Here is a 26,883-nt window from a genome sequence, read left to right as displayed (position 1 = left end):
CCTGTCGGGGGAGCAGCATAAGGGACACCAAGAAACTGCACGACAGGACCCAGGATCTCGTTGTTGAGTTCTTTCTTAACGCCACGCAGCCTGCCATTGACAGTGGTGACCACAGGGTCGTTCTCATCGAGTTTCTGATACGCCACCTCGGCTGTACATGCCTGCAGCAGCAGCAGGCCCAGCCATATTAGGGAGGACACCCACCGGCAAGCACCCAATGAACCAAGCCCCAAGTATCCCATCATCCTTTTGCTCTTTGTAGTCTGAAGAAGCCAACACCCAGTCCTCAAATGGTGCCTCCACTGGCACATAGCTGCTACTCCTCTTCAAAATGTTCACGTCCTTTCTTGTCCAAGTAAAATATTCCTTATTTTCTGTCTCTCACTTACGCCATGCAGATGCAAACACAAACACACAATCACACAAAAATCACATTCACACAGAGACAATAGAAAGTCAGTAACTCCGGAGCAAACAGGGGTCGTGTATGCTAATGATCCTTTTTAAAATGTTGGCAGTGCAAACCATTTGCTGGAAATGAATACGCCATCAGCTCCCTCAAACTTTGTGAAGGCAAATCGGGGAATTATTCCTTTCAATATGGAAATATATTCCTCAAAAAGGTCCTCTTAACAACCACTGCAATGAAGAAGAAGACCTTAGAGAAACCATCTTTCAGCCCCACTTCTGGGATGGTCGGCAAGCCAGTCAGTGACAAAGGTTTCCATGGTTTTGAGTTGAGCTGGCTGCCATGTTCAGCAGCAGGTGCAGGAGTAGCAGTGCAGTTCTCGTAGTGGATAGTATGGTCCAGCCTAAAGATTGTCCCCTGCAACACAGAAAGAAAAATAACTATCAGCATCCGCATGAAGAGAGGTAATTACATCACCTAATTTATCATGGTTTGGTTTCACTTTATTTTTGGAGGAACAATGAGAAGCAGAAGGGCAGTTTCCGTCAAAGCCATCTGCACACACATCAATCGATTAAAGAGGAACATAACATCTATTTATAGCAAATGACAGTAGGCAACATTACTCAACAGCTTAACAAGCAAGGTGTCTATCAGTGTGCATGTGGACAGATGTTTGGCGGTAATGTTGGAGTGTAGCAGATTTTTCATACAGTATAATTCAATACCCAGCCCTTAACAAGGAGTGCCCTCCAGAGACACTCTGTGCAAGTGAGCGGGGATTGTTCTGGGAGAGAGCCACAGACTTGGATGCATACTGCCGGCAGCAGTAAGACTTAGGGTATGAGCCACAGGCATTCTGAATGACAGTGGATATTGTGATGTGATTATGTAACAAATGCCTAACACTCGGAGCAGATGTCAGAACTGCATTGGCCTTTATGTAACAAAGCAGAAAATCAGAGTAAGAAGGTCAAGGTTGTAGATAGGTGTAAAACTTGTCAGGCCTCCACTCAAGGAGCTGGACTCGTGTCTGAGACCAAAAATACAAGCATCCATGAACCCACTTTTCATGAACCATTGGTTATTGTTACCATAGCTGCCAGCACTGATACTGCAATCACAATTGGATATTGTAATAGCCAAAGCCACATCTGTTGCCATGGTTTGCTGGGTAAGGTCACTTATTGGTGGAGCAAAATGTGCAGCTGAGGGCTGAGGACTCTTAAATAATTGGACTAGGTTGTCAGGCTAAAACATGCTTACTAGTTCCAGGGGGGTCTGGGTTTAGTTAGTCTACATGATACCAAGTTGTAGTTTGTCCATCTTGCAAACCCCTAGTGTGATATCTGATTGAACCAAGCCACTGTTCATGTCCCCTTATATGTCATTGTGGTACATCTGTTTTGTTCACTTAACAATATGGCTGGGTAATATAACACGTCTGGTTATCTTTTGTTGAGCTATTGTAAAGGTTTGGTTATGGAATATGTGGATCAAGTTTTATGTTCTCTGAGGTGGACTAAAAACCATACCAAGACAAAATGCATTAAAGGGAGGATAAGAAAACACAGCAGTAGTTTGGTTTTGATTGTTCACCCAATTTAAGTAATCTAGTTATATTCACCCTAGGGGCTTCACCCAACAGTTGCATTTCCAACATCAATTAACATTTATGTTACCCAACATACCAGCTACATAAAGGCACACCAATTAGTTTACAGGATATGCCACTGTCCCCAATTTTCAGTGGTGATGGTGGTCAAATATTCAATAAATACATGCCTTTTGTATTATATCCATTTCCCAGTACAGGATATCCAAGCTGAAGCACGTTGACTAGTTATAATCTATATGTCTATATGAGAGATCTATATGTTTCAAGCATTGTATCGCACAAAACTGTATGTAACACACTTAATTTTTTTTACTGCAGACAGAAACAAAGGAAAATATACCAAGATTGGGCTTCTTTTTGCTAGGCAATACAAATATCATTCAATGGAGTCCAAGACTACATTCTTTCTTCTGTCATCTATGATATTTGCCCACTTCAGGGTTCCATACTTAATCATTGGGCCATATCTTACTTCTTAGCAAAGGGATCCACAGAGAAGTACGACTGTCATTCCTAGTTTCCATTGGTCACAGTGGTCATTTTCATAACAAGCGTCCTAAAAGTGACAAGAAATTACCTATTCTAAAATGAAAGTTGCAGCTTTATCTACTTAGGGTACAATATTCAGATAGCAAGAGGTAGATTGGTTCACAAAGTGCTCAAATTGCACTTGTTACCAAGTAGCACCACTACCACTAAAATAGAGTGCATTTGCTTTTATTCATTCAAAGGAAATTGTTAATTGGGTGGTGGACTAAAGGCTGATTTATACTTCTGCGTCGCCCTACGCAGCAGGGGCTGACGCGGACATGAGCCCCTCATACTTCTGCGTCGGTGTGTCTGTGTCGCGCAGCAATTCTCCGCCGAAACGCCTGAGGGCAGTGCGGTCTCTCTGATAGCCGGTCGCCTGCTTCCGGTCCCGCTACGATCTCTGTTTACTTTTCCACATCGATTCAGAGCGTGTTATGTTAATCTACAGCTGATACATGTTGCTGTTTATCATACAGACATGATTACATGAAGAATAGAGAGGAGGAGATGAAATACACGGCCGATGTGTGGCCGATGTCCGGGACCCCGGAAGTGCTGTGAATGCGGGAAAGACAAAGCCGTCGAGCGGACCAATCACAGAGCTTGCGGTCCGCGTCGGCTCTACGCGTAGTTACATTTTGGAGGAGGTGCACGTCAGCTACGTGCGTAGGCCTCTGCGTAGGTACGGGAGCTACGCGGACCTACGGCGTAGGTTACGCCGTCGTTTCGACGCAGAAGTATAAATCAGCCTTTAGACAACAAGCTTTTGCTACACCCATCTTCTGACATCTGACATCAGTAATGCTGCTTATGGCATTGTGTGCCCCTTTTGATGACAAACCAGACCAGTACATTTTGCTTATACCTTGTCTGATGCCTGCCTCACCTCAGGTAGCTTTGTTAAATTACCTTTTTGGCATACTGGGCCTGAAAACAGCAGATGGAGGCCCACCTGACCTGAGACAGACTCCAAGCTCACTCTGACACATGCATTCTGTGACATATGCTCCTTGTGATGCATGCATCTGACTACATCAGATTTGCTACAACAAGACAAATATATTGTAAGTCCCAACCAAAAGTACCTTTGGCAACAATTTAGCCCACAGCTATTAACACCGAAGCCAAGAGCATCACCAATGCAACAGTGATTACAAGCAAAGTTCAAGCAGCTTCAATGCAGGGCAAAAAAAAAAGATTGATGGCCTACCTTCCTTTGATGTTAACCAAACACAATATATTTAACATTACATTCTGACAGATCTCTTTGGCATGTCTGGGGATTTAAATAATCAAGTTACGCTGCTATGCCTCAGGCCTGAGTGTGCACAGTTTCTCTTTTTGTGTGGAGATGCACTTAGTGTTCCTGCTGCAGAGGGACATGCAGCCGATATAATTTCAATCTGTGCGTCACAGTGTTTCATACTGTGGCCTGTTAGAGCTGTGTACACTGGAAGGGGAGGAGTTGCATGAGCTAAGAGTTTGGTCCATTTCAAAAGAATGTTTCAAATCTGTTGTATGCATGCCAAAACATTGGCATGCCTAGCCTGAAGGGCAGTGGTGGATAAAGTACAGGGCTTCATTACTTAAGTCAAAGTACGGATCCTCCTGGTCAAACATTACTCTAATACAAGTGAAAGTCATCCCATCAAATTATTACTTGAAGTATTCAAATTACTTTTTAAAATATCTCAAAATATATTTTTAAAAAGCATGAGTTCAGTCAAGAATACATGGGTGTACATTCTGCTAAGTTATGTTTATCTAGAAAACATTATTTAATATCTAAAAAGTAAACCATGCAATATAAACGGCAACTAAGTTACTACAAGCGCAGACAAGTTGGTCTTAATCAGCTGTGATTAAGTTTGTGTGGTAAACAGATCAGAGATTTACAACAATATGAATCATTCTTTATTTCAAAAACCTGAAACATAGGCTTAAATTATGAGGAACGGCTACACCATTTAGGCAAACCATACGCAAGTACATGAACATCTTACTGATCTGATTTCAGAAAAGAAAAGAAAGTCATCAGCTGACTTCAAAGAAAAAGTAGTGGGTAACTAGAGCATTGGTGGAAATGTAGGAGTCAAAAGTTTGATATTTGGCTTTCAAATGTAGTTGAGTAAAAGGAATAAGTTCCCCTAAAAATACTCAAATACTCAAGTAAAGTACAGATACTCAAGTAAATGTACTTTGTTGCTGTCCACCACTGCTAATCAGTTTAATTTTGCACTAAAACACACCAATCATAAAGTTGGAGACTTTATACTACCTCTCTGTTTGTCACACTTTATTTTTCATCTAAATTAGTACTGTTCAAATACCAAAAATGTCTATCAGTGTTCCCTAAATGTGCTTTAACCACGCTCTTTTGACTATGAAATACAGTTATTAAGGTAATTGGAAAAATGGGACGATAGGTAGAGCCCTTTGATCTGTTTGATAAGTTACCATTTGTGCAAGGCAAACAGCTTTGATAAAAAAGAATATATAACTGGAGAAAATATGAGTTACTGGTGTTAAATTTTGTGCAAAGTTTGTATAGATAACGAAATGCACTGAAGTTATCAAACATAAATGCAGTGTGTCTGGTAAAAAGAAAAGAAAGAACAGGAAAAGCATATGCTTAGACAAGAACGTCAGTGAACTGAAATAAATCCAAATTGATTTCTCGCCTTCATGAAGCTGACAGGAGATATCTTCAGGAGTAAATCTATATGCGGGTATACGTATGTGTGCTTGCATGTGTGTGTTTGTGTGAGCATGTGTTATGTAGTTTGTGAAGGCTTGTTATCCCCAGTGTGCATTTTTGTATCTTTTCTTTTCACACTGCTTAGGAGTCAATGTTCCACCTGGATGAGCTCACCTTCAGATTTCATACACGAGGAAATCCTATTTACCTGCGCACGCGCACGCGCACGCACACACACACACACACACACACAGACACACACACACACACACACACACACACACACACACACACACACACACACACACACACACACAGAGACATGACAGGTTGCCTAGCTCCCAAACAAAAAAAAGACTATTTCACACAAACACATACATACACACCTTATAGAGCTCAGACACCTCATGGGAGATATGACGGATTTACACACGTACAAAAAGAAATGCGCACATACATGCTATAGGCTAGGCAGTGTCTCAAACACACACCTGATTCGCAACACAACAATTGTACACACACAAACTTACATCCCAGACAAAGGGGTGAGATATAATGGGCAGACAGGTATGAAAGAGCTAGACATTCAGACGTTTACATTAGCAACAGGCGAGCCGTAATGGGAGGAAAATGAGAAAGAAGACAGGAGGAGATAAAGATCAAACACCAGAGAGTGAGATAAAAAGATCACGGGCTTACAGTCCCATTTTCTCTGTGTGGTAGTGAGTGTTTGATCAGGGATAACTCGGCTTGCTCCACATGAAAACTGAAGGTCATTACAGACACATCATAATAAAAGGGGGGAAGTTAGTACGTGAAATATAGATTTGTGTTCATGTTGCAGACGCACACCAAGGCATACACGATGTGAAATCTAACTGGAGGCAACAGATGGTTGAATCTTTCAAAACCCCTTTAATCCAAACTTTCTGAATCTCTGTCGTGCACACCATAAAAATCTTCCATGAAGGATGACTCACTACACAGTCTCTTGATGCACTTAGTGTTCCTATCCATTCAAATTTCAGCAGGTGACAAAGATAAGTGCTGCCTCGCTTGTTTTCAGATGTAACATGTTGTTGTGGAGTTGGTCGGAGTGGCAGGTAGGTGTAGGTGTGAAAAGAGCTGTTATCGTTGGATCCCATCAATCTGCTACCGCCCAACCTTTATCATCAGCATGTGTTTAAGCTTAATTAACAGTGAGAAGTATTTCCGTCATTTGCGCTGACTGTCACTATTTCTAATTGCTGCGAGTGGAAAACTCATGAGCCAGAAAGCCTTGTTGTTTTGCTGTGACAAACAGCACGCCTGTAAAATCACATCATCAATCTTAGCTCTGGCTTAATTACACATTCAACAGGGTTTAAAATCTGTTCACTGATGGATGTTTCTTTTTGTCTTTTTGTGTTATCAAAAAAAGCACAAATAAGAAACAGATATTGACAACTTTTGTGTCTTACCCATCCTTAAGTCACCACTTCTCTAAATTGTCTATTAACACCCCGGCAATGTAATCAAGATGAGATGATATCTGCATGCTCACTTGACTTACTTTTAAATCAGCTTTCATGCGAACAGAGATAATCATTTTTAGACCCTGTTTAGGGGTGTTAAAGCATCCTTAAATTTCCTCTCACTACCCCTGAACAACAATAAGAGGGACATGTGCCCAACCAGAGGGGCAAACCACGAAGTGAGCTCAACATAGCCAGGCTTTCGAGAAAGCTGGCCTGACAAAGACTAAACTTCCAGGTAGAGATATAATATACTAAGAACCTGGTTCTGAACATCTCTGTTAACTGCTTCAGGCTCACATGTAAGGGGGTAGTTAATATGTCATTTGATGCTTCTTCTTCAGAAAAAGGAACAATCACCAGTCTGTCAGACTGACATTATGAGAAAAGATGATGATAATGTGAACGTTTAGCAGTAAAAACCTGCCTTGCTGCTGCTGTAGCCAAGGAAAGTAGGAATCCTGCATAGAAATATTGGGTCACTTTGTAAATGTATCTGTTGATCTAACCACACTATACATGCTGAGGGCCCCAGATTATTTCTAATGTGACAGTTACACACTGTACTGCTCTGAAACACATAGTTTCAGCAGTACAGGCAGAAACAGCAACTACCTCTTATTCATAAAAACATGTAACTAACTTTAGTATTCAGAAAATGTTTATATTGTGCTGATATAGTTATGTTCAAATGTATTTTTATTTAAATTTTACTGTTGCTTATTTAAGTCACTTTGATTGTGTTTTTCTTGTGTATCATCCTTTAATGAAATAATATTGTTATTTTTATAAATGAAGGGAAAAAGAAAAATCTTTGTCCCAGTTGACTTTTGAGAGTCAACATGTTCCAACAATAAAGGCCAGCTAATTTATGTTTTTTTTTTTTTATATTTGTAATTTTTTTATTCTCCCAAAATAATGGAATCGGAATCAAAAATTATAAAGAATCAGAATTGAAGAGATTGTATAAAACTTCACAAATCAAATAGAAATTGATAGTGACACAAACAAATATATGAAAAAAACAATAACTAAATAAGATCAAGAAAAATACATTTTTGGATAGTTTGTATACATCAAGGAGAAAACCCATTCAATCAAAAATAACAAAGCAACTGGGGAAGAGGAGGATACAATACCCATGATTTCAGAGTAATTAGAGCAGTACTTTGACTCGTCTCCCTCAGTATGCCTACTGTGATTGTGAGAGCAGACCTAAATTCAACAGTGATAATCACATGTTGAGTTTCTGTTTGAAGTCAGGAGGCTGCAGGTTTTAATGAGGAACATGGTTGCAATGGTAAAATATTTATATTTTGCTTGACAGATTACAGGATACAGGTAGTACAAATTAGTACACTTGGCATTCCCTCTATCCCATATCTCCCAAAACAGAAATGACTAACACTGCAATTGGCAGAAACGCACAGGTGTGACTCAAGCTAGCACTGATTGGATGTTCATTATGTACCCACACACCCACAATGAGACTATTTTCACACAAGGTTTGTTTGAGTCAAACATAATTGTCATCCCCCTCTTCAACACTGCTGCTCTGCTTTCACACTTGTTTACTGTTGTTTGGGATAGCAGGGTGCTCTGATAATGCTTCCTGTTTAAAGTGCAGCTGTTTACCAGCGGCGGAACAAAAAGCATTTTCACTCGAATAGAGGCATACAAAGGAAAAATGGAAACCAAACTAGAGAGCAAACCCACCTGCAAAGACTGACAATAAAACTGAAGGGGGCGTGAAATCTGCAGAGATTGGGCATTCTTTTGGACACTAATATTTTTTTTAGGATTTTTGCACATACTTTTAACTTAAAACAGAAATGTTTGTCACATTAACTTTGGTCATGGACTGATGTCAGATCTTTCATTTCAATGGACTCTTAAGAGCTTCTAGGGCTAAACCAAGATCTGGATCCTGACTGTTTGCCTGGCTGTGTGAAATACCTGTACTGATTCTGATTGGTCCAAACCCCATAACAACCATTAGTAAGTCTGAATAGCAAGAGTGACGGCAGAAACAACCTGATATCTGAAGAGGAATCCAGCATAATTATATTGTTAATGATTTGATCTCTTCCTGTTCACAATGTGACAAAAGCATTAGTTTACAGTAGCATTGATAAACCACCAAGGGTGTGTCCAAAGGCATGGCTTGGGCCCCCTTTGAAATCGGATAGGCCATTCCTGGTGCCACCCCAATGAGCTACGCTATGATTGGCTATTTGCCTTGTCAGAGGCGGGACTTATGTAAAAATCAACTATTTTGACTTTGTGTTAACAAGAAACCAGTAGTTTTCTTCGCTTTAATTAATTGAAGCACTTTTTTGTGTTGGTACTCTAAATTACAGAAAACACTGTCTTACTGTTGTTTTTCCATTTTTCTTTTTTTTATTTTGGCTTTGAACAAGTTTTCTAAGTCTTAGAAAAATGAAGCTCAGGAATTTGCCACATTGCCTCTCAGCCGTGTTTCTTTTCAAAGGTATAAAACTACAGGAACATAACATGTTTAACTTTAAAATTAGTAGTTATAGTTCATTCGACTTGTTAGTTCATGTATGCACACATACTTCATGCCATCCCTGCATTACTCAGTGCCCCAGTCGGGCCACCCAAGTCAAGAAATTCTATACACACCCCTGCAATTAGAGGTGACATATCATGCAAAATCGACTTTTTAATGGTTCTCTACCTTAAATATGTGTCCCTGGCACGTCTACAAACCCCCCGAAGATGAAAAAAATCCATTCTGCCCCTGTTCTGATTTCTCCACCTTTCTGTAAATGTGTGTGAAACCAGCCGTTTCAGACTTCAGTGTTTTTGTTACGTCACAACACCATCCGGTCTGTAACGGAAGTCAGAGCTCGGAGCTTGTTCAGCCCATAGACTGTATAAAATACAACTCAACTTCTCCTCCATTTTTCATTCCCTGCACACATGTGTGCTAACAAGGAGCTTAGGAGGGAGGCATGCTAGTTGTAGGCTGTCTTAATAAACACAAAGATTAGTTTTATTCCCCACGTCTGCAGATTTGAAGATCTAGTGGATGATTTTTATTTTTAATGGAAAACTGCTAGCGCTAGTTAGCATAGCCACATAGCTACATGTTAGTAGCAGTGTACCAAGACACACGTCTACATACTGATAAATAAAACAACAAGAAACACAGAATCTGTGACCAATCGTTCAGAAAGGTCCTGCTGCAGGCGCCTCTCCATCAGGATCAGATTCTGGATCAGATTCAGAGGGTTGAAGTTACGCGACCTGTGAGCAGCCGTGTATATTCAGCCAACATGTAAACATTAGATCAACGTGCTGGAGAGCCGAGGCCAAATCCACTTCCTGAGGGGGCGTGGTCAAAGGGAAAACAGACTGTTCTGAGGGCTGAAGAAGAGGGTTTTTCAGGCATGCCAAGATCTGATTTCAAAGTGTTTTTTTGAGCATAAACTCTAAAGACATGTTTTGGGGACGTCTTAGACCAATATATATTGATGAAAAAAGTGTAATGTCACCTTTAAGAGAGCCAACAGCCTGTTGCAAGCAAGGAAAAAGAGACAACACGAGGAATACAATGCACAAAATAACACAGGATGACAAAACACACAAGGAGCTGAGTGAAAGAGACATCAACCAAGTTGAAGAAAATATCCAAGAAGCAACCACAAACTGCAACACAGTATGGGCCTTAGCAGAGTAACAGGACTGATAGAGAGAGGAGAAAATGCCAAAATAAAAGTTAGAATGAGACCTTTTACATGTACTGTCGTTATTTTATGCATCTTTTAAAACTTCAAACAAAAAAAGCTCCTGTATTGACTATCATGAATGCAAATGCTGATTCAACCAGTAAGTCGACTAATAAGATTTAATTGCAATGGAGGCTTTAAAAACCATTGAATATATTTATTTATTGTATTTATCTGATCTTTTTCACTGTAATTGATGTTTATTTTTGCTCTTACTTATTTTATAAATCTTACTGTGTCGATTTTATTTTTATTTTGAAGTATTTTATATCTGATTATAGCTGTTATTATTTTACCATTTCCGTTGTTTTCCGTTTCTCTGTTCTTTTGTAAAGCTCTTTGGTTTGCATGTTTGTATGTATGAAAGTTGCTGTATAGATAAAGTTGAGTTGAGTATAATTAGGTGTTAGACAGGTATTGAGCCTGATATTAAAATAAGTGCATCGGGGTCCTGTCTCAAAAGTTGGTGTTCTATTCCACATAACCACCAGTTTACTATACCCTATAATTTGTATTGTATACATTTTTTTTTCATGGTCTTACTTTTATTTTAATCTGGTTTAAATTAACATCTCAGATTATTTGATTATGAGTTCAGTGTCAGAATTCATCAAAATATCTCTTGTAGGTAATTAGCCCCTTTAGTCCACATACTTCTATCTAGATGTAGCCTGGAAACATGCACTTTACCAGTGTCAGGCTGGATTTTGACTCATCTGGCTGGGGAGTCCAGGATTACACGTCTATATCAGTGTCAGTGTGTGCAACACAGCCAACCCCTAGACTCAGCTGAGCTTGAGCAGCACTGTGAGATAAACAGCACACAGGCAAGAGGGGAGTTACGTGATAAAGAAGTGGCTGAAACCTTCAGGAACCAGAAGTGATGCTCAGCTTACTGTCAGACACAATATATTTGTGTTAATGACGTTAAATGCTTTTGATAGTGCGGTAAATGTTTTAAAAATAAAGAAGAATGTAATTATACGAGTCTGTCCTTACAGCTTTATCATTCTTTTTTCCTCCAAGAACCATCTGTTTCTGTCCGTCTTCATCAGCATTACTTATATGGCTTATAGATCACAAATCTCAGATGCAGTCGTGCTTGAAGTGGAAAAAACATAAGTGCTAGTGCTCCCCTTATTCATGGTGTGTAACATGTGGCCAGTATGAGTAAATGAATAAGGTTCTAATGCAACATAGTGCTTCTATCCATTTTTCCACCAGGCTATATAAACATGTACAATAACTTTGGTGTTTGGTGCAAGAAATTCATCAGGCCTTCACTCGAGGATTTTACTGGAGAGTGATGAATACAAGTTGATCACACAACACAGACCAGTACGCTGAAAAACACCCAGTATACCAAAAAAGTCCTGGAATGTCAAAGGGTTACATTAAGAAGTGGTGGTATTATACACCATAGCATACCTCTTAAAGCACTGTTGTGAATGGATTTGCTCAGATACACATTTCACAAGGAGAAAGGAGGTTTGATTTGTTTGTGTTTTTGCAGAAGCCATTGCTCTCCCTAGAACAGGTGTCAAATAAAATAGCGAATCTCAAAGAACTCTAATAAATCACCTTTTTTCAATCAGCAGCTTCACAGAGTTTCATACCTGATGATGTATGAACAAACACACACACACAAACTAACAAAATCACACCTGCTGAAATGTCGCAAAAAAACAGCAAGTCCTTTAATTTCCTGTGCTATGCCACCTTCTCTCTCAGGAAGTAGCTCCAATCATCTTTCAACCACACACACACACACACACACACACACACACACACACACACACACACACACACACACACACACACACACACACACACACACACACACACACACACACACAAACACACACACACACACACACACACACACACACACACACACACACACACACACAACCAATTATCTTGCTGAAAGCTGGAAAATCTATATGTCTGCACTCTGGGTGAAAAGAAAATCATACAACTAACAACTAAAAGAAAATTAAATATATTTTGACTCATGCTTGGCCACGTGTCAAAATAAGCTAAAATGCATCCAAACTCCACAAATAAAGGGGGAATTAATTGCTTCCTCTTATTGCGTGCATGAGAGGCATCATAGCTTAAAAAAATGTTTGCTGCCATGTTGATGCCAGAGGGTAAACTGCTTTGTTGGCCGCCTTTAAAGTCAGCAGTTTTTGTTATTTGTTCAGGGACACGGAAGAATTGCCCACTAAACCTCTTTTACTTTTAGCAAAGTGAAGCATGCTAAATGGTCCCTTTGGATCATGTCAAACCAGGAAAGCAGAGGAAGATACCCATATTTTCTGTTTATGGATGAAAAATCACTACGGCTTCAAACAGCAGCTGTGGGCATCATACTGTAATTTTGAGCTCTGAGTATGGATATTCATAAGTCATGTTTGCATTACCAAAGCACCTTTAACTTTATTTTAACACTCTCAATCTAAATGAGCTACTAGTGATGGAAATATCATTTTTAAAAGCAGAATTCAGTTTGAGTGATATGACAAATAAGAATATTTTTCCTCTACATTTCCATTCAAATTGTGGCTGAATAAGTCATAATTATGTTAAATGTTATAAAGAAAACAGGTCTTAAAGCCTTTAAATTCATTTTTGATCCTTTGATCCTTGTCTCATGTTAATAATAATAATAATAATAATAATAATAATAATAATAATAAAATAATAATAATAATAATAATAATAATAATAATAATAATAATAATAATAATAATAATGCATTTTATTTAAAGGTGCCTGTCTTAGCACTCAAGGTCACCGTAAAGGGCAGAGTTAAGAAAAAAAGAACAATATAAAAATCAGGCTGATAAAATCAACAAGGCATGATACAGTGTAATTAACAGGATCAGATACAGAGCAGTGAAGAGGTGTAATCAGAGTGAATATGACAGTTTAAAAAGATGTGTTTTGGGATGTGATTTAAAAATGGAGAAGAGAGTCAATGTTACGGATGTCTGGTGGGAGGGAGTTCCAGAGGTGGGGGGGCAGACCAGCTGAAGGCTCTGGACCCCATGGTGGTTAAGCGGGCAGGGGGTGTAGTGAGGTGAATGGAAGAAGAAGACCTGAGAGAGCGGCTGGGTGTGTTCATGTGCAGAAGTCCAGAGAGGTATGGAGGAGCAAAGTTATGGAGGGCCTCAAAGCTGAGGAGCAGGATCTTGAAATTTGTGAGTTTTGACCGGTAACCAGTGAAGCTGCTGAAGGACGGGAGTGATGTGATTGGTAGACGGAGTTCTGGTGATGATACAAGCAGCAGAGTTCTGGACCAGTTGGAGTTTATGGATGGATTTGAGAGGGAGACCAACGAGGAGGGAATTACAGTATGTTTGGAGTTACTAGGGTGTGAACAAGTATGGCAGTGCTGTTGGGTGTGAGGGACGGGTTGTATGAAGGTAGATCTCTTGGCATTTGTCAATAAGTCAGAAGTTTTTATTTGCCATCTTAAAACACTGAAAATTAGTCTTTCTACAATACTTCTGACTAAGTGTTTTCTGGTTACAACCTTTCAATCCAACTGTTGCTCTGCATTGACTTATGTTACCTCCTGTTTCCTACCCATATGTTACAGGGTCTACCAAATTCCCCCCACAACCCAAATAACACTGCAACCTTAAACAAAACAATGATCTGTTCATGCAAGCTCCAACTGACATTGCTGAAACTGGCTCCTCTATCACCTGGCCCTTATTGGCCCCCACATCCCGACCTGGGAAATAAGAGTCACATAACACACCAAGGGAACACCGTCTGTCACCATTGTTTCATCAAGCTAGGATCACAACAACTAGAGGAGGCTGACCTGCTAGCTCTAGCATTCCGAATCAACCCTCATCCTAGCTAGCTCTCACCACTGATCATACCCACATGTGTAGAGAAACAAGAAAACACAGAGAGATAGGTAAGAGAGGAGAGGAAAGGCAGAACCAGAGAAATAATGCTTTGGGGCAAGAGCCCACCCCAACTGAGTTAGGCTACACGCAACTATTTTTTCACAAATTCAATGAAAAATGACAAGAAATATTAATCATAGAACCTGCAAATGCGCCTCAGAAAAATATGTGACATTAAATACATTTTGTATATAAAAACCATGGCAATTATATATGTCACTATATTTCAAAATCTTAAGTTTAACTAGACTAATTCAATCCTCTCTGTGGTCAAAATGATCAAATTTAGTAATTTCACCAAGAGGGAGGAGCCTAAAATACTCGTTGGATTAATCTAATAAACAAACAAAAATGTCTTACTGTAACAGAGTCCATTGCTGGCAAGTTAACATCAATAATCTACACTTAAAAAAATGGTTGGAAGACAAACTGGCACTGACACAGAGGAGAAACACTGAGGCCCAATCTCAATGTCCACCCTCAAGCACTCACTGACTTTGAGGAGCGTTCCCGCTAAGTCTATGAGGGTTTAAGGCTGTCCCTCTGTCAAATCATCAAGTGTGTGAGGGATCTCTGACTGACTTTTTGAGTCTTTTATACCCCATTTATATTTTTTTATACCCCATTTATATTTTTGCAGACTTAGCGTAAGGGAATTACCCATAGTTCATAGCATTGTAACGTGAAACACGGGATTCCCAGGGGAAGCCTGCAAGCTTGGAAGGGTAAGCGAACGCGGTAACATGGAAATAAAAAAAGTGCGACAGTAAAAAAGAAGCATGAAAGCTGCAATGAAATTTACAGGTAAAAAAGTTTGCCTGTAAGTATAAATATAGAAAACAGCCTTATTGTATTCATCTTCACATGTGTATACAGTATAATTTATATATTTATGGTTATATAGCCTATTTATATATTTATGGTTATATAGCCTCTTTATATATTTTAAAGGTGTGGTTAAGCAGTCTGTACGGTAAGAGCCTGGATCACATGGCAACAGCTACTACTACTACTACTAATCGACATCACTATCACTGCTCCCTCTATCTCTTATTCTCCTCCATCCCTCTTTCCAGACCCAACTCAGTCGAGGCTGATGTCTGTCTAACATGAGTCTGGTTCAGCTCGAGGTTTCTGCCTGTTAAAAGGAAGTTTTTCCTAGCCGCTGTAACTAGCTAAATACTGCGAGGTGCAATTCTCATGGTGGTTTAAGGTGTGGTAAGAGTCTTACCCTGTGAAGTTGGGTCTCTGTTCATAATTTGACATAGAGTGGTCTAGACCTGCTATGTTTGTAAAAGCGTCTAGAGATAATGTTTGTTGTGATTTGGCGTTATACAATTAAAGATTGATTGATGGATTGATGGATTGATGGATTGATTGATGTCACATTAAAAGGTTTGGTGTATGAAATCACCATGCTCCAAATCATGCTTTCAGTGTTCGGTATCAGGAATTTTCCCACAATATATAACTCTCAGGTGAAAGAGAAATGTTTTTTCTATGTTAAGTTCCCATGAAGTATGAGAATAAAAAATTGCAGGCAGGCATAAACCGTAAATTAGGAACAGCAGTTTTGTACATGCACCCGGAAGAGTTAAAGGCGATACTATACTACTTAAGTAACAGAACTGTTGTGAGCAAATAATGGGGTTTTTTTTCTGAAATCATTTCTTGAACCAACTTACATGCATTCAAAACCCCAGGAGCTGCCAGACCTCATATAGAAAGAACATAATGCAACAGAAACCTACATGTGGTAGCAGTTTGCAGCAGCAGCATGTATGTACATTAAGTCACCATAATGTTGTATTAAAAGAAAGACTGTTTTTCCATGCGTTTCAGCAGGACAGAAGGATCAATTCTTGTGCTTAGAAAAAGGTTTTGATGTAATTTGGTGATCAGATTTTTAATATTGTGAACAAATGCAAATGATTGCATCCAGGAAATACCAATATTTTGATCCCAAGTCACTCTTCAGTATTGTTACCATGCATAAAGGAGAGAGGTGTAGGCTTTTAAGATCATTTTCTGGCATTTAGTATGAGTTTAAAGATGATAATAGTATTCTGAGGAGTGTAAAATTGAAGGTTGCCATCAGCGAGCTGCACAAAGATAGAAGACATATACAGAATACTATTGCCTGCATGAGGAGCTTTCAATGTACTTTAGATGTGAGGAATGAAACTGTTCTATGCATGGTATTAGAATGAACACATCAATGTTTTAGATTCATGGAAGAGAGCACCAAAGAAGTTGCTAGTTTTGATTGGATCTATTCAAAGCAAGGTCTGCCTACCATAGTCTGTCAGAACACTTTCAGTAAACGTACACAAATAGCACAATACAACACAACAAAAGCATCGGAAGAACATCGTAACAACAAGTAAGCCTCACATGTTTTGATGAGTGAAACATGTAAAGACATATTCAGACATTTTTTCAAGGCTATCTTGATAATAAACTCAGGATCCCATGCAATCTTGGCTTACAATTAAATGCTGCCTGTCTGTTGAAAAAAGCCTTTCAAATACGCAGAACAAATTGGAAACCATTTGTTATAAGAAGAAAATATCTCTATTTCCAGCAGACCTTCCCTCTCGGGTTATATGTTTTAACAAGCTCCATATGTTAATATTTGTCTAAACTGGTCTATCTTCTAACTTCAAACCCACGGATGTGACAATTTGCATCTGCTGATGTTATTTCCTCTAAGGCCTTATGGGATAAGAGTGGCATCAACGTGGGAGTGAAGGTGAAGCATTAGGGGAGCAAACAATTTGAGTATTCCATCTGCCAGCTCAGACACAGGAGCAGAAATCCCAGTTTTTCCCTGTGAAACATCTGTTGCGTTCGACTAAGTAATCACAGACGCAGTGTCTCTCTCGAGTCAAACCACACATGGTGGGGAAGCTGACAGTCATCAACTTCATCCTCCCAGCCCCAAACGGCAATACTCACAGACAGCACACCCCCGTACCCCTCCTCCCAGCAAGCATATTTCTAAACAAATGACCGCTTATCGACAACAGCACACAAAAAATGATATGTACACAAACAAAAGGAAGCTGGCACTGACAGCATAATTGCGGACAGACAACAAGAGCGGGAGGCAGTGAGAGCGCTGAAAAGGAAGCTGTTTTCATTGATTGTTTCGCGGTTTTGTTAACGAGTCCATAAAAGTGGCTGCAAGTGGTTTTATAGTGAAGCTGTAGAGAAAGAAATGACATGCTGCTCTTTGTTATCATGGACACATGAACTGCTGAGAAGGACATAAAGCAGTCAGTGAGTCAAAAGCTGTTCATTTGGAAGCACATGAGGAAAATGTCTGAGATTAATGTGATGACAACAAAGGGAAGCACTCTGATGCTAGCCATAAAATGACCTGTTTTATTAACCAACTGGTTGATGTCAAGTTGGTTGTTTGATTTGATTATCAAAAAGGTCAAATTATTGTTTCCCATCTATGAGGTGTGCATAAATACTTTTAAGAATCCCTGCTCTTCATGGCAGCATTAATGACCATTCAACACCAATACAGTTGAGGTATTCCCATTCTGCATGTACTGTATATGCATGTCAGTCATAAAGCTGTTTCACGCAACTCTGAAGTCTTGTTTTGCACTGGTTTGTCTTAGCAGTTGTTTGTTATTTTACATCGTTGAAGTATTTGCAACACTTTTGCTGTTGATGCCATCATTTCGGCTACTTGCAATGCATTCTTTTTCATTTGCAGCATATTTTGCTGTTTCCATCTGTTTTCTTGTTTTAAATTTTTTAGTGCATCAATTCCTCGCACAAACCTCAAGTAAAGCCAGGCTTGTGGTGTATGTATTTTCATCCATTGAGTTATTAAAGCAGAAAAAGAACATACTACTTGAATGCAAGTTACACACTGTAAAAATAATGTCAATGGTTAAGAATATGCAGAAAATGCAGTCTACATCGTCTGAAACTGTCACTGAAGTTATCTCTTTGTGTCAGCCGACAGTAATAAAAACATGGCCACATGGCTTCAATTGATCTCTTGGTTCTCTTTGTTTTGTTTGTCCTTGTTATTTCTCTTTGTGTCATTATATCATTTCCTCTCTTATCTCAAGTCACTGCCATCCTCTTTTTTTTTTGTCTCTCTTATTGTTAAGATATGGAAAACAATAAATGAGGGGTCTTCACAAAGTCAAGGAACTGAGAAAAACAGAAGAGGACACCAGCTTACTTCATACAAGCCTTCAGGGTCTTTGTTTCTTTCTCTATTTATTAGGATCCCCATTAGCACAAGCATAAGCATCTGCTATTCTTCCTGGGAAAATGCTATTTACCATTTACATGCTCCTTCTTGGTAATATAATCCATAAAGATAATGCCCATTTTCATTTATCTGGAATTAGCAACACTGCATCAGCTACCTGTTGTTTTTAGGATTGATTTTAAGATTATTTCAAATCACACTTGAAGCACAACATGGACTAGCTCCTCCACATGTTTCTGAGCTTTTATCCCCTTATGAGCCAGGGTGGGAGTCTAGACTTATATCCAAAGTGGATGGGTCTTTTTGATGTCAGACCCCCTAGACTTTGGAACAGCCTGCCAGGGGAGATCAAGGTAACAGAGGGGATCAGTCCTTTGTTGTTGTTTTTTGTTTGTCTGTTTGTTTGTTTGTTTGTTTGTTTGTTTGTTTGATTGATTGTTTTTGTAAAAGACACACTTTTACAAAACAATAATAATAATAATAATAATTCTGATTGTATTTTAATATTGTACCTCTAATTGTATTACTTTGTTGCTTTTACTGTATTTTTGCTATAAATGCTTGTAATGTGGTGCTATCTTTGATAACAAGGAAATGTTAGAAAATCACATGAAAAATGAAGCCAAGTGGGATCAGATTCATGTAAATGTGTTTACTGTCACATATTGAATACTGGTAACTGACATTTTTACCCAATTGCTATTTAACACGGTTCCTTTCAACCACTGCTGCAGCTTCTGTTTCAGCTGAATTTGTCATCAGTGATACTCACTACTGACTGTTTGACAAACCCAGAACAAATAGAGCTTCCTGCCACAGAACCAGTTCCAGAATCAGAGTGCAAACAAACTCCACAGTTTCTCATACCTTGCTTTTTTGCAGAAAATCGGATTTTGGAAATTGAAAGCTCTGAACGTTTTACTTGCATAGATAATAATAAGCAGGAAAGAAAATGCCATAAGGTTCAGAAACAGCCCTTATTGGATGGATAAATAAATCTCTTTTTTTTTACCGTCCACTGTGGTGCAAATTAAATCATAGGTGATGTGAAACAAACATTTCACCAAGTGCGAGAGGTGTCCTTGAACGAACCAAAACACATTATTCCTGGAGTCAACACCTGAAGGAATCTTGAAATAATTATATAATTGGGTAAATGTGAGGTAAATTATAGTTTTGTCCACAGAAGTTGTTCTTGTTTGAGAAATGAACCAGCACAAGCAGACATGTGTCAATAAAAAGCAGAAAAACTAATTTACCAAACATGAATCAGAAATATGAGTTCTGATGCAAATAATTAAATGAAATAAGTCGATTCAAGAATGGAAAGAAAATACAATTTTCTCACATCATCGGCTGAATATTTCATAGAAGCACAATTTCAGCCTCAAAAGTTAATTCAATGACTTCTTACATGACCAATTTTAGCAGCACTCATTTTTCATTACGTGTTGTAGAAGAAGTGCGAGAAGAACAGTGCTGTAAAATGTCAGAAATGGGTTTGCCTTTTCCCGTTTTTATTCTCTTCATTTCTCACACTCTACTTTGGCGTTAATTTCTTTGTTGCTTCACTTGACTGGTGATTGAACGCCACCGGGTGTTCAGAGCAAATTTCACACGTGGTCAGGACCGGGTAACCAACTGGAAAATCCCTCTTCAATCTTCCCCCCCATGTCTTCATTCCATTTCCTCTCCATCCTCGGCTCACTCGCACCTCTTCATTTCTGTTCTGTTATTTTTATCCTCTGTATCATTTCATCCTCTCCTTTATGCCTTTATCCCTGCTTAGTTTTTATTTCTGCATATGCATGGATACTTCATCCTCGGTGGATCTGCTAATAAAGTGGAAACCAGCACATTTTCACTGTCTGAACATATACCCTCTTTCCTCCATGTATCACTTTTTACCACTCGTACATAGCCTTCTGTTTATACACACATACGCACACACACTGATATCAATGTTAATAAATGGGACCTTTTCATCATTTGCTGCTGCTGTTATCTAATACCCTGTGAAAACTTAATTCATTATTTTTCGCTGGTTTTGAAGTTGTTGTACATTTTTCTAAACCTCATATTTCCTCTCTTATCTCCTCCGCTGTTTTTACTCATTTATGTTGCTGCTTTTGCCCGAGAGGGATCAATAAAGTTTTCATCTTATCTTTTTGCACCCTCTCCGATCCTGTTCTCCACTGCACTCTACTTCTCCTCCTCTCCCCTCTCTCGTTTGGCACTTTTAATCAGATCATCCAGCCTCCACCTTTTCCCACTTATTTACAGTGCTCCTCCTGCGTGCTCTTCTTCATGACTTCATTTTCTGTCGACTCATTTCTTTTTATTTCTCTGCGTTCCGTCCAGATTGCCTCATTTTTCACTGCACTTCCTTTTCTCCTTTGACTTTCTCCTCCCTTCCATGTTCTCCAACCCTCGACCCTTGTCTCTCATAGCTTCCCTTTTTTCCTCCACTTCTCTTTTTCTCTGCTCCTTTTCTCTGCTCCCAATTTCCTGTCTCTCTACCCTGCTATAACCTCATTTCTTTACCTTCTCCGCATCCCTCACTCCATCTCTCCTAATTTCACCTTCTGGCCGGGTCAGGAATACTGTAGCGGCGTAACAAATCCCAACTGAATCCCCTCGGTCTGAAACGCTGGTCTAATGAGCTCAGATCAGCTACGGCCGCCTGCAGCCATACTGCTGCCATTTCACTGACGCTCAATGACAGCTATTAAAGTGATGTGTGTGGGTGGATGTGTCTGTGCATGTGGGGGTGAACGTGCGTCTGTGTGGGTGTGGGTGTGTCTGTGTGTGTATTTTGAAGTTGAACATGACTGTGTGTATTTAAAGCAATTCTGCCTGTTAGCTTGTGGACTATTTGCACACGCACGTAATATATATAACATTAAAAAGGGATTAAAAAAAAAACACAAATTAAGAGGGAATCAAGGGACAATGCAGAGCCTTAAAGAATAAAACTCAAACTCGAAAAATCAAAGACACTGAAGTTGTTAACCCCATCACTGCCCTGCAATATGTGCCATGACAGTATGAGCACTACAACTACACACTGTTTAAACAGAACATCTTTTAGGACAATCTTTTTAAATTATCAGTCACATCTGAAGAACTTGACAGGATGAAATGCAGCCAATGTACACAGAGTCTAGCTCTGTCATGTCCTGGCTCTGTCACAGCTACGGATAGGCTGTCATTGTAGCCAGTGTGTATGTGTGCCCACGGGGTCCATATCTGGAGCATCTCATGCATAGCTCTATTCATCGCTTCCATGCCGGGTCTATTTATTCCAAAGCAGCTTGCAGCTCTAAAAGCATGAAATCCACGTATATGTGCATTTAAATTCCTATTTTTACCATAAATTGATCATTTTAATGATGCATTCTAGCTGACTTTATCTTCAAACATGCACTGCAATGCTTCAATGTGTGTAGGGAAAAAATACAACAGGACATAAACTACTACTACTAAACTAAAGGATTAAACTATTCATTAAATTGACTGTAGCTCAGATCAGTTTCAGTAAATTTACACTAAATTGCATCTCATACTTCAGTGCTTTAAACAGCATTCTACCCAGACGTACATTTAATATTCAGTCTAAAAATAAAACAAGGAAAAGAGAACAAACAGGTCAATGATGATGCCAAAATATCATGTACAAATGCAGCCAAAAAGGCACTCACCGAATAAGAAAGAAGTTTGTATTTATCTGTGAACCAGGATTAAAAAAAACTCAATCAACTCTGTACAATGTTAAAGCTCCTGTGGGGTGTTTTAACTGCTTATAACAAACAGACTCAAATTAATCCAGATGCTTCTTTATGAACTATAAAAGCAAACAAGACCATCAACGACAAGACTGATTATTTCTCTAGAGGAGCTTGTAATGTGTAAAACAGCTGTAGGGGGTATTGGTGTCAGTCCAGTTCATGAGCTACATGCTTCTGAGACAAGCTTTATTAACATTTTCATGGCAGAGTTTTCTGATAAATTACATATTCTACTTTTAAAAGAACAGAGGGTATGTTCTGTGTGTTGTATTTTTGACAGGACAAAATCGGGAAGTGGGTAAATATATTTGTTTCAAGTAGACATTTTAACTGCAATGCATCTGTGACTGGGACTGAGTATAGCCAGAATGCAATGTAGCTTCTACATTTAACGTTGTGTAGAAATACAAAAAAAAGCTGCAATGTCTTCACCAAAAAAGTGATCTGAGCATCCCAATCCACTATGAAAACAAACAAATAAATCCATAAATATTTCCTACTTCAAGGCTCAAAAAGGTGAAGAAATATGAAACCTGATTAAAGGTGTTATTAGTATTAAAAAAAAAAAAGTGAGTCACAACCTCAACACAGGAAAGATGAAACTACAACAGACGCCTGCATTTCCACTCAGACCCGACAGAGCTCAGGAACAAGCTGCCAGATGTTGCATTTGGAGTCAGTGACAGTAGTCCTCATCATATATTTAGAAACACACTCAGGGAGGCAAAACAAGTAGAATCTATTTAAACTTAAACCCATAGGGGAAACACAAAAGGCTCTTAACAGGGGAACTACTTTGCTACAATGGTTACACAATTTACAAAATCCTCAGATTTGTCATCGCTTGGAACTACTTTTTTTTTTCTTCTAAATGTGGGACACTAGAAGCTCAGTAGCAGTAAATTATATTGCATAAAAATAAAATAGTATGTTTTCCAAATCTGTTGTGACCAAAGAAATGAGAAGGATAATGTGATTTCATACAGATGTTCATATGCCATGTTAAAGCCGTGCCAATGAAAATTTTAGATGGCCTCAGTTTTTTTTCACAGTGCACATTATTCTAGGTCCAGCAAAACTGGCCATTTTGATTATCACTCCAATTCTGGCCAAAATGATTAAAATATACACTTTAAGAGACGCTCAAAAACCATCTCACAATAACCCCCTTATTGGTTCATTTTTGAGCCATCAGCATTTTCACCCTCTTGGGCTGGAGTGCAGCCCATAACACAATAAGAACATTTTAGAGCAGTGGTGTCCAAACTTTTTTCAAAGAGGGCCACATTTGATGTTGTCAGAATACCTCAGGGCCAGTGGCTCCTACTGAGACTTAGTAATCATAAAAGTTATATATGAAATCTCTATTTAATAACAATGATTTTACTTTTTTTTTTCTCAATAAATCAGTAACTAGGTAGTCCTCAGTTCTCCACAAGCCACGTAAACATTAGAAAACTTTATCTTCTTCAGGAGGAAAATGTTTTTCAGTAGGGTCGGGCAATGTGGGAAAAATATTGTATCATTATTTTTCTATGGCAGGATCACGATCTGGATTTCATCACACTTCTTTTTCGTGTTGTTTTTAAGACTTTTCTGATCAGCAGACAACATTTTAAGAATTAAACAGTTATTTTCCTGCATTCTGAACATTTTTTAAGCACAAATGTTGCCTTTTCTGCACAATTTCATAATTTGGATCTTGTCTTGTGTCCTCTGTTGTGTCTTTTGAACCTTTAGTGTTCATCAAGAACATTTTCACATCATGATAAAAACATTAATTTGAAAACCTGTTAACTTTAAGAGTTCTTGTGTTTCTTCTTTAATGCCATCTAGCAGAATTCACAGAGCTTTGGCTTTACACAGGTAGTCCATATGAAGCATTTTGAGATGTTTCTGGATTTACTTTAGTTTTGTTTGTGCACTTGAAATAAACTGCAAATGTACAGATAATTCAGAATGGGATTAATTTCTGTGCTATAAATAACACCTTTTAAGATGGAAGCTTTGGGCCATAAATAAATGGACCTTGGGCCGCGATTGGCCCCCGGGCCGTACTTTGGACACCCCTGTTTTAGAGTATACGAACAACTGGTTTAAATGGTCTATATCCTACCTGGAAGACTAGTGTTACTCTGTGCTCAAGAAGACCCGCCAATCCCACTTAATGTTTGTAATGTAAGGAGATTAAGTCGTGCATATGCATGCTGTCAAACAAATCACTCAGACTCTCGTCTCTGGTTAAGCTTATATGCAGATGACACAATATTTATTTCAACCAAGCCTAATAGGATGAACTCCTCCCTGACCCACTCTACCTAACCTGACTAACATTGAAATTTGAATGCAACAAAAATTCAACAGATTATTTTTCTTTAAAGCTATTTTTGATGCTTTCAATTTTGGCACTATGTTGTATTATCTTGAAGCTGAAGCTCCTGCGGGGAAATTTCCAAGATTTTAAACAAAAATGTATAGTCCAACTAACAACTAGTAGGAAGGTAAGACTATAGTCAAAATGTATCAAAATGTATTAACCTCAGCTAAACACAGGATGACAAGGTCTGCAGGTAAACAATGTCAAACTGACTTCCTGAGACTGGCTAACAGTAGCAGAGCTAGCACCATGAAACATCATCTCCATTTTCTAGAACAAAATACTGTCAAACCACACCATACTGTATGATATCATCCATTATCTCAGCTTGTTTACATCCGGGTGGTAAAGCATTACAGTACTATGGAAGTAACCATTATCCAGAACTGCAACCTTAGGTAGTTGCAGTTTGCTGTGCTACGGCTTTGACATAACATGTAACCAACATTTCAGGCCTACAATGATACAAATATCAATCGATAATTAAATCGACTTGTCATACTGGTGTTGACTATGGCAAGGGTGACGACACTGAGCTGATTAAACACAAACATACTTATTGGCAACCCCTGTGGACAAATACTGCCCATACAGTCTTTGCTGTTATTGTCATCTACATGCATTAGCAGTGTTTTGTGATGAGAGCTCTCATCCTACTTTCTTTTTCTAAGCCATGCCATGGAAAATGTAAACACTGGCTGGTTGGGCATTTGCATTGTCAGACACTGGCATCTGTTGCATGCATAGAAAATAACTATAAAGGAATATTCATCCAGTGACTAATGGTTTTAATTGCAATTTTTGGGTAGAGGGGTATCATTATAAATCTCAGTCCGTTTCATACGAACCAAAAAATCTTTGGTAAATTCCTTAAAAAACCTATACTCAGGAACAACCTGTACTCAAGTTGGGCCACCCAAGTTAAAAATGTCTGAACACTCTCCTGTAAAGCACAGAAAGTCAAAAAAAGTACACTGTTGCAGATTTCAAATCCAGCCTATTCAAAGCAGTGACACTTAACCACAGTAGCATAATGTATTGAAGGACTGGCTTTAATAAAGTAGAGTCAGCAAGCGGAGGCAGCCAGTAGGTGTAGTGATTATCTAAGAGGGCAGTCGGGGGAAAACTAAGGGCCAATCATTTCATCCCGGCTTGTCACCACACAGAACGTAGTGTTATTTTAAAGAGAGGCCGAGAGAGGGACTGAACAGATAGAGAGAGAGAGAGGGAGAGAGCATAAGGGCTCACAGGAGACTTATGGCTCAGTCAGTCACCCAGCTAAACACTCCATCAGCCTGCGCTTTAGTCAGTCTCATCCATATCCTCCTTCTATTTCCCATCATCCATCCATCCATCTCTCCACTCACTACCCTTGTGTGATAAATCCTCACAACATCATCCCTCTATCCCTTTGTCTGTCCTATTTTAAGCATCTCATCTCACCTCTGTCTGTGACGCACACATATACACACACACACACACACACACACGCACGCACGCTCATACACACCCGGGCTTGTGGAAGGGATTTATTGAAGAGGTGCTTATGACTATTTGAGGGATGTGCTTAGCTTTGCGGATCCGTCCAGCTTCAACCTCTTGATGGTCTGAGAGAAAACCAGTTAGCCTGAGTGTATAATGTCTGTTTGTGTGTGGAAGAGGGGGAAAATAACAGGATAAAGGAGAGGAAGGAAAGGGGCAAGATGAGTTGGGAAAGGAGGGGAGGAGGAAAAAGTACACTATAAATAGTTTCACATTACAGTTGTACTATTACCTCTGTGTGTCCATAAAGGGAAGTTTGGCAGGCTTCACTAATCCAGCTGAAGTCTCCACAGTGTGCTTGATGTTGTTGGCTCATTGACACTCATCATCAGTTGTAGTTTTATTTTAGATTTCCCTCTGTTTTCTATGGAGTCTAACCCAACCCTTTAAAATAATATACTATTATAGTATAAGCTAACATTAAAAGTGGTCTGATAAATTGTCTACAATTAATAGAACATTTTCATTACTGTTCA

At 39.1% G+C, this 26,883-nt stretch overlaps 1 protein-coding gene across 1 annotated transcript in view; it reads right to left on the bottom strand.

The window, feature by feature from the left end:
• nlgn1 (neuroligin 1) overlaps positions 1–26,883 on the bottom strand; it is a 529,881-nt gene that overhangs the window by 351,222 nt on the left and 151,776 nt on the right. Inside the window, exon 4 of the mRNA XM_034710260.1 lies at positions 1–826. This exon is cut by the window's left edge and continues 221 nt beyond it. Coding sequence (XP_034566151.1) covers positions 1–311 — 311 coding nt within the window. The 5' untranslated portion in view covers positions 312–826. The remainder of the gene's footprint in view (positions 827–26,883) is intronic.

The sequence above is a fragment of the Notolabrus celidotus genome, chromosome 2 (assembly GCF_009762535.1).
Source record: "Notolabrus celidotus isolate fNotCel1 chromosome 2, fNotCel1.pri, whole genome shotgun sequence".
In the NCBI taxonomy this organism is placed as follows: Eukaryota; Metazoa; Chordata; class Actinopteri; order Labriformes; family Labridae; genus Notolabrus; species Notolabrus celidotus.
Note: the sequence above shows the minus strand (reverse complement) of the source record. Positions and strands in the feature narration are given on the sequence as shown.